Here is a 7,927-nt window from a genome sequence, read left to right on the forward strand (position 1 = left end):
TGCAAGCAGTGCTGTGAGAACTGCTTGAATGCGTACTGCTTGTGCGACTTCCGGTAAACCTGCTTGCAGTTGTACCCAAGCAGTTCGTCAGTGCCATAGCAGTTAGCATATGCCAGCTACACCTAGCTAGTTACTTTTTGAATGCTGCGAAAGCTTTTAGGTGCGAGCTTTTTAACGAAACTAAAATCAAAACCTAGCAGATACCGAAGATAATCTACAAAATATTGAACAAAAATATAACCACACTGAACGATAATTGTTATAAATAAAGCACGGTGCTGTCATTTAATGCATGTATTTTTAACGGTTTTCTTTGTCAACTTAGAAGCCAGTCGCATTTTCGGGCGACCATAAGTACAGACTTTTAAATAAATAATATAAATAGCTAGCATCTAGGGAAGTCATAAATTAATTTAAATTATTTTAGGGAGTGGACGACTGGACGGGTGAGCACTGCGTAGTCTAGACCTCGTTGCACTCTAGATAGATCTGGCGACAGTCGAACCCGGAGCGACCTCTGCGTCCGGCGTCGTACAGCTCCTCGAAGTTGCTGCCACTGGTGCGGCCTAGGACGTAGCTGGTGGCATAGCTAGAGTGGGAAAACAAAGTATTCATTAGTGTTTCATAGAAGCCTTATGAACAGGGGAGATTAGAAATCTTAAGATTTTCAGAAACTAACGGAATCAGTGCATATTTTTGAGTGTCAATAGGTCTTTATATAAAACAAATTTCGAAGTACTAGAAAGTTACTCAAATAACTATGTCTTCACATGGTGGCAACACATTGCTGCACAACCAGCGAGCCCCAGCCTGATGTATAACTGTGGCAAATGATCCTGAATTGTGTCCAAATGCACACTTCAGCTGTACTTACGATCCCAGCTGGCAGAAGATGCTGCTGCCGCCGATCTCGCGGACGCACTCCGTGTTGGCGTCGCACATGTACCGCTGCGTGCACTTGTCCTCCGAGGTGCGGTAGGTGCGGACGTAGCCCTTCATCAGGGAGATTCCGGCGACGACGGCGTCGCTCACCGAGTCCCGCTTGCCCATGGAGCGGGCGGTCAGGGAGCGGTGCGAGAAGGAGGTCTTCAGGGCGTCCAGCAGGTTCATCACGATCTGAATGAACTGTGGATGCGGAAGGGGGAGCGTTTTGTTCAGTGGAGTGGAGTGTGTGTGTGTGTGTGTGCAGGTGTTGATAGGGTGGAGGGGTAGATGGGGTAGAGGAAGCATTAGTCAATTAGTTTTGCATTTGCTGTGCCAATACTAAAGTGGTGTCAGTGGTGTGTGTGTGTGTGTTTCAGAGCGTGTATTTCGGAGTGTGTGTTGCTGTGCATAGAAACAATTTACATTCCCGGCACTGGGCAACAAGATTCAGGTGTAAATCATTCAATTGATTAGCTAATCCGATGGCATTTTAAAGCCAAAAATAAAAAATTCAGTAGTTAGGCAATTACCGTCTAGAAAATGTGTCTCATCTTATTGTATAGTGAAATACTATGTTATTTCCAAAACCTTATGATAGCAACCATTAATTAATTGTAAACGATTCACTTTACCCCCTGAAAGAGGTTCGACGATTTCCTCATTTCCTCATTTACTTAGCCCTATTTCACACCCAAATCTTGTTGCTTGGTGTAGTGTGTGTTGTGAAAGCAATAAAGATGTTTTACCTCGCCAGCTTGCTTGGCCATCGAGTTGACTTGGTCGGGGTCTCTGGAGCCTAAAACGGCAGACATCACAGCCACCAATATGCCCTGTGCGATTATTAGCGAGGTAGAGGTAGAGGAGGTAGGCGGGAAGCAATCATAATCAAGAGAATAAGAAGAGCCAGGCACCCAGAATCAGTATCAGTATCAGTATCAGAATCAGTATAAGATATAGGATATACATAAAACAAAACGAAACGAAACGAAACGAAACGGTAACAATCGAACAGCAAAAATTACGATAAAGCAAAACAAAAGTGGCACAAAAGCAATCAGTGAGTGTATACCATGTTACGGGCTAATGGATCGAGAGATTACCTGCATGGGAGATCCACCGTTGTCGACCTTATCGATGCCATCGCTAGGGGCTCCGCCGCCCAGCAAGGTGTTGATGATGCGAAGACCTGCGGAGAAACGGGCAGAGATCAGTTATGGGAATTTTCTTGCTTTTCTTAGACACCATTAAATCAAAATCAGACTCGGCACTTACCCATGGAGATGACATTCGCCCAGGGACTGCCGCCCAAGCCAATGGAAGTATCCACATCATCGGACTTGGTTGGTGCGTTAACGGCTCCGTTGAAGAACATGGTCATCACGGTGGACAGCATGTTGGACCAGGTGAAGCCGCCGGGACCTCCCACGCTCTCCTGGATCTGGTTGGTCTCCAAATCGTCCTCGATGTCGTCCAGAGCCACCTTCTTCGAGGCATTGGGCTTCACCGCAAACTTCCTGGCCACACTCTCATCCCGATAGACAGGTGACTGGGTCACCTGGTGCTGCCTCTGATAGACCTCCTGCTGTGGAAATGCGTAGGTCATCAGCAGACAATTGCTGGCCACGATGGAGAGCAGCAGGTAGGCGTGCACTTTCCGTTGATTCCACATGACTACTGCAAGAGACCGGACGGGAATGGGTTTAGCCTATTTGAAATTCATTGGGGGACGGACACCAAGCCATCCGCATAACAACACTTTCACATTGCCCAACTAAGTGCGATGGAGTTTCCTGAACCTATGCACGGCTTGAGCATTGGAATCAGCGGTGGCCCATTTGGATGGCACATGCTTGGCCCGATTGAGATTTGGCATTACATTATATTATTGAAAAATACGTTGTTGGACCTGACAACTGCAGACTTGGATAAATAGATTCCTAATAAACCTTTAAGTGTTCACAATAACGATAATGCATTCCTATATTTCATTCTTGATGAAGAAAATCGAGTTTATTTTATGGATATTAAGCTTGTGATTCTCTTTTTAACTATTAAAGCACTATATTATTATTTTCCGTCGCATTTAAATGTCAAGTGCTTCCCAACATTTTCCCGTTGCCCAGGTCTCGAATATGTTACAATTTCCATGAAAACTAGATAAGAAAGTTGTAGCGGCGTGTAATTAAAGGCGAAGCGTCTCCACTCGCTTCCGAAACATCTAGAAACGAGTCAAACTGCTCCCAATTAAGGTGTCGGTCAAACCGAACCCGTTCCCCAGTGCAAACCCGCGGCATGAAGAGGAGCATTCGCGGCAGTGGTATCAACCGAGTGGCAGGTTGGGCAACATAGAAAGCCGCCACAGGTGGGGTGGCAAGTACCGGCAATTAGCAGCGACTTCCTCGCGGTTAGATATTTATTAGCGATATTAGCATCGAGAACCATTCCCAATTGATCAGTCCCTGGCTGCGAATCATAATGGGATCGCGAATATAAGTGGCTGGAGATTCTTCTTCTCTGGGTCTTCGCAATACAGAAGCAATACACAACCAGTTCCAGCTAGCGGTTCTTTTCGCTCAGATGTCATGCAACAGGTTCCCGTTACAATTAATAAAGCCAACGAGGCTGTGGAATGCCAATGGCTGGGAGATTGCATTGATTTCCATTTGATTGCTGGCCGAGAACAGGCTCTCCAGAATGGGTCAGCGTGGAAATGTAAATTGTGCTGCCATTGATTAATCGGGCAACTCCATCTCGCGGCTGCCGCTCTGAAGAGTGGAGTTTTGATGGCCTGTGACACAATGCGACCCAGTTCCGTGGAAATTATGGTGGCCATGTAAATTTAGAAAGCTGTTTGAGCGGGAGACTGTGGCTTTGAACGTGATTCAGCGATTAGTGGTTAAGATAATGGTAATTAATAGCTGGAATGTGTGGCAGAGAAATTTTATTGATTGTGGGAAATTAGCCGTGGAAATTGTGATGCACAAATTAGTCACATCGATATCGCCACTCTGGTCTTTTATGACATAATTCTACCAGCTTGCCTGCTAGCAAGTTCCCTCGTTATCTTTGGCCGCCTTTCCTCTCTCTTGTTAAGAGAAAAACACGCACCTCTAATTGGAAACTTTGCACGCAACTCTTACTTTCATGGCCTGCCTTAAAACGGCAATTAAACATCTTCACAAACAGCGGGCAATATAACTATTTCAATAACAAAATAAAACGAGAGCAGCAATTACACTTGCCGTTGGTCAAAAGTCGCAAATTAGAAAGTGTGGACGATGGAAACCGCAAACGGCCAGAAAGAGAAACAATTTTTCGAGTCACGGAGGCGGGGTGTAACAATAACCAAGTTCTTTGGCAGTCTTAGCCGAGAAATATCATTGTAATTTATGTGCTGGTCTCCCAGATATTTATTTTCATTTTCGTTTGCGGTCTCGTGCCAAAGCACGCTCCACTGGCTCCTTGGTCAAAGTCAAAGATGATGATAATGATGATGAGAAAGCGGCAAAACGTTCGTGATTTGCGGTAAGTGAGCAAGCTCTTCGTCGTCGTCGTCGCCGTCGTCTTTGGTTTCTGGGAGTGGATCGGCTGAATTGGAGGGCCCTGAGTCATTCTGCGGGGCTCAGCCGGGTTTTCTGGACGGTCACGGACAGGTTTCCGGCTGAGAGAAACTCAGGCAGCCTCAAAAAATGCACATTTCACTTTCTTTTCGCCCAGAATCCAGCCAAGGTTTATTGACCAAGAAAATAACACATAATAAAAAATTTAATTAAGTCTTGCAGAGCGGCAATTGCTTGCCGTCGAGTGCTTAACCTTAATTGGAATGCCCAGCGGCTTTCTAGCGGGTTTGTGCCTTAAGTCTTTCGTTCCCACTAACGCGATGGTCAGCAACCCCTGACTGGAAACCGCTACCTAGCTGTCAATTGGCCAAAACGCGCACTAGCTGTGCTGCATTTAAATGTGAGCGGCGCGAATTGATTATTGAGTAAGACCCTAAGCCCTGATGCAATCCCAGGCCGGGATGAGCTATACAACGGTCCACTTTTTGCAGAGACAACTGCTGCTGGAAACTTTTACTGACCCCGAAACCCAGTCGGCAGTGGGCAAAATGACAAACAACTTAAGGCCGCACGAAAGCAGAACCAATTGCACTTGCAATTTCCACAGCCATTATGGTTATTAGTCAGCTGCATTTGATGGACAAATTGCAGCTGCCATTGTTGAGCATCGCTTTGTTTAATCCACAAATAGTTGTGCGGTTTTCCTCAACAGAACACATTATCCAGTCTGCATGGAAAGGAAAATTGATTTAGTTTAGCTCGAATCCGATCGGACCCAACATAAACTGTATTAAACACAACTTAACAGCTTCAAAGAAAAACTTTCACCTTGCTCAGCCTGACAACGACAACCGCAAAATGCCAAAAGCAACGACGGCCAATGAATGAAAGTTACGAAAAAATAAAACGAAAAATACTTGCTTTAAGGCAGAAAAAGGCAGACAGTCTAGGAGTGCACACAGGCGAATGGGTAAACAAATAGCAGACAGTTTACCCCTTTTGCAGGCAATTAAATAAATATATTTTCCATGAGAGTTGGCCAAAGACTTGGCCAAAAGGCAGGCGTTAATTGGGCGATCCACAGCGCAGAGAGATATTCCGATTCCGAGACAGAGACGGAACGAAGTCGGATACCCACATCGAATCAAGGCCACCGACAAAACGGCCGCAAGGCCTTTCCACCTGAAAGTGGTGTGTGTGTGCGTGTGTGTGGCTGCCTTCTCCTGAGTACTCAAAACCGAAATTCTTTGAAGCGGCAGTCAACGGGCGCCCATTTGGGTCAGTGGGCGGCCATCATCGGTGCACGATGTGTTGCTTGTTTGGCTTGAAAAGAACTTGGCTGAATGCACATATCCGTGTGCGTGTGCGTGTGCGTGTGCATGTGCGTACGTGTGAGTGTGTCCCCGACGCACCTCATCGCACCTCGTCAACGAAATGGAAGGCCCCTCCCGTCTCCAAAAAGAGAACCCCCGGACTCGAACGCTTTGACATGTTCATGCTCCTCCGTCCAGCCGATGGGTTTCTGTTTGCTTTTTCATGCAAAGTTGTTAACTCGTTTAACAGAAAATCTCCTCTCTTTCCGCTACTCCCGGTTGTTGCCTTTTTCATTGCTGGATTTATGCCCCGAGTTCTGTTATTTCTTTTTGGCCTGACCCAAATATTTGGCTCTTGCCATATAGCCCCAATTTGTTCGACAAACAAACGCACGACACGACTCGAGGCCAAATAGTGGCAGTCGATCAATTGTCAATAACTTTCTACTACAAAATTCTAGCTGAACGCACTGCAGTATTTGCGTTACGGATTAGACGTTGTTGATTTCTGTTTTAAAATTGATTTATGGCGTTTTTATAATATCTATGCATTTTGAAAATAGTTCTTTTATGCTGATACATTAGGTAGTGCAAATTTCAGATTAATACCGTTTTTATTGCGTTGAATCTCGCATGCTAAAAGTTTTTTCAAGTAAAAAAAAATGTTCTTTGTGCATATAGTAGAGGATTGCCAATTTCGACATTTAAGTGTCCTCCTAAATGTCAGATTGGTTTAATTTAAGCAAATAAAACATTTATTTTCGGTCATTGATTTAATATTTAATGCACTTCAATGCCATTAAAATTACTCCAATGTCCTCTTCCACTGAACCATTTCTCTTACCTGTCTATTTATCTGCAGTCTGTTAGTTGTCGAGCTCGAAGCAATTTCAATTTTAATTACAGCTGCAGCTGAGTTGGTTTGGCTGGTCGCACTAGAAGTAGTGCAGATTTCAGCACGCGATTGTCAAGCACACAATTCACTTAAAAATTCACCCAAAACTTTGCACACGAAAATTGCTCTCTCTTTTTGAGATAGTCGGATCGATGGCAACTTTCTTTCGCTAACTTCGATCTTCGAGAGTGTTCGGATTTTACTTGGCACTACAGCGATTGCTGGTTACTGGCTCTAAGTGGAGCTGTTGCTGTGACGGCTGCTGGAGTTGTCTGAAACGGTGATCGCCTTGAACTTCTGCTTTTATAGCCTGACCCATTTTACCGTCTTCGCGATGGGCCTGGAATCGAGCCGAAGAAATGCAGCCGCAGAGGCTCGAAGGCGAACATGTTGGAAGACGGCGATAGTTTCGCACTTGTCAGTTCGCTCTAGCAACAAGCTCTAGCTTGTATAAAAGAAAATAAAGTCATTGTACTATGGCCATGGCATTAAACATCAAGTATGTAAATCAACTTTAACACAAGAAAATGGTTTTTCTAGTAAAATAATAATCATAATTATAATAATTATGTTATATAATATAATTATATTATAATAAGTATAACATATAGGCAAAATAACAATTATGAAGGCATTTGATAGATGTCAAATTGAAATAGAATTTACTTCATTCTTCAACAAAATAAATGTTCATATATGTAATCCGTAGTATGCCCATCTTAAAAGCCCTGCTTACTTCTGAACGGAAAATGCCCAGATTGGCATCACTGATCCCATGCGTGTGGTGGCGCCTGCGCAGATGACAAACGAAGTTCGATCCGCGGCTTGAGCTCGAACATGTTGCTCGATCGCAGGTGGGACTTTGTGGACACGATCTTTTGCCTGTTGTGTTAGCTCCGTTTTGTTTGCCATTACCTTAATGCGTTTATGGCCCATTGTTGTCTGCTGCCTGAAAAATGGGCGTTAACGGTTGGTGTTAATCTACCTGTTTGAACTGCCGTCAAGGTTTTTCATCTCATTTACATGTCGCTGGACCGGCGATCGTGTTCCTTGATGTGGGTGCAGAGTTATTGTTCCTCTGGGACCTTGACTAGGACAGTTCGTCTTGAAATTGTTTTGAAAGATTCACAAGCAGAGTGATTCATTAGGCTTAAGCCGATTGCTTGGTTCAGTCTCGAGTCACTGGTAAATTAGGAAACTTCTGGGCAAAGAAAACCTTTCAGAGGATTGCCAAG

General features: G+C 44.6%; 1 protein-coding gene across 3 annotated transcripts; it reads right to left on the reverse strand.

The window, feature by feature from the left end:
- Positions 1–279: 279 nt before the first annotated feature.
- Positions 280–6,999, reverse strand: LOC6553891. Of its 3 annotated transcripts, none has more exons than XM_026983774.1 (6): positions 6,642–6,999; positions 2,197–2,595; positions 2,025–2,110; positions 1,671–1,754; positions 875–1,125; positions 280–589 (listed from the first exon to the last, which is right to left on the reverse strand). In XM_026983774.1, exons 2-6 carry the CDS (start codon positions 2,591–2,593, stop codon positions 463–465), a joined length of 945 nt encoding a protein of 314 aa, XP_026839575.1. In that variant the 5' UTR covers positions 2,594–2,595; positions 6,642–6,999; the 3' UTR covers positions 280–462. The 3 variants fall into 3 exon arrangements, with proteins under 3 accessions (XP_026839575.1, XP_015009876.1, XP_001980464.1); XM_015154390.2 differs by having other exon boundaries at positions 2,197–2,598; XM_001980428.3 differs by lacking the exon at positions 1,671–1,754 and having other exon boundaries at positions 2,197–2,598; positions 6,642–6,998.
- Positions 7,000–7,927: the final 928 nt, after the last annotated feature.

Source organism: Drosophila erecta, unplaced genomic scaffold (genome assembly GCF_003286155.1).
Source record: "Drosophila erecta strain 14021-0224.00,06,07 unplaced genomic scaffold, DereRS2 tig00000000-arrow-pilon, whole genome shotgun sequence".
Lineage (NCBI taxonomy): Eukaryota > Metazoa > Arthropoda > Insecta > Diptera > Drosophilidae > Drosophila > Drosophila erecta.

Coding starts and splice junctions, on each gene's coding strand:
- LOC6553891 (XM_026983774.1), bottom strand. CDS start 2,593: ATGTGGAATCAACGGAAAGTGCACGCCTACCTGCTGCTCTCCATCGTG. Junction 2,111..2,196: donor GGCGAATGTCATCTCCATGG/GTAAGTGCCGAG, acceptor GTTTCTCCGCAG/GTCTTCGCATCATCAACACC. Junction 590..874: donor ATCTTCTGCCAGCTGGGATC/GTAAGTACAGCT, acceptor TTCCCACTCTAG/CTATGCCACCAGCTACGTCC.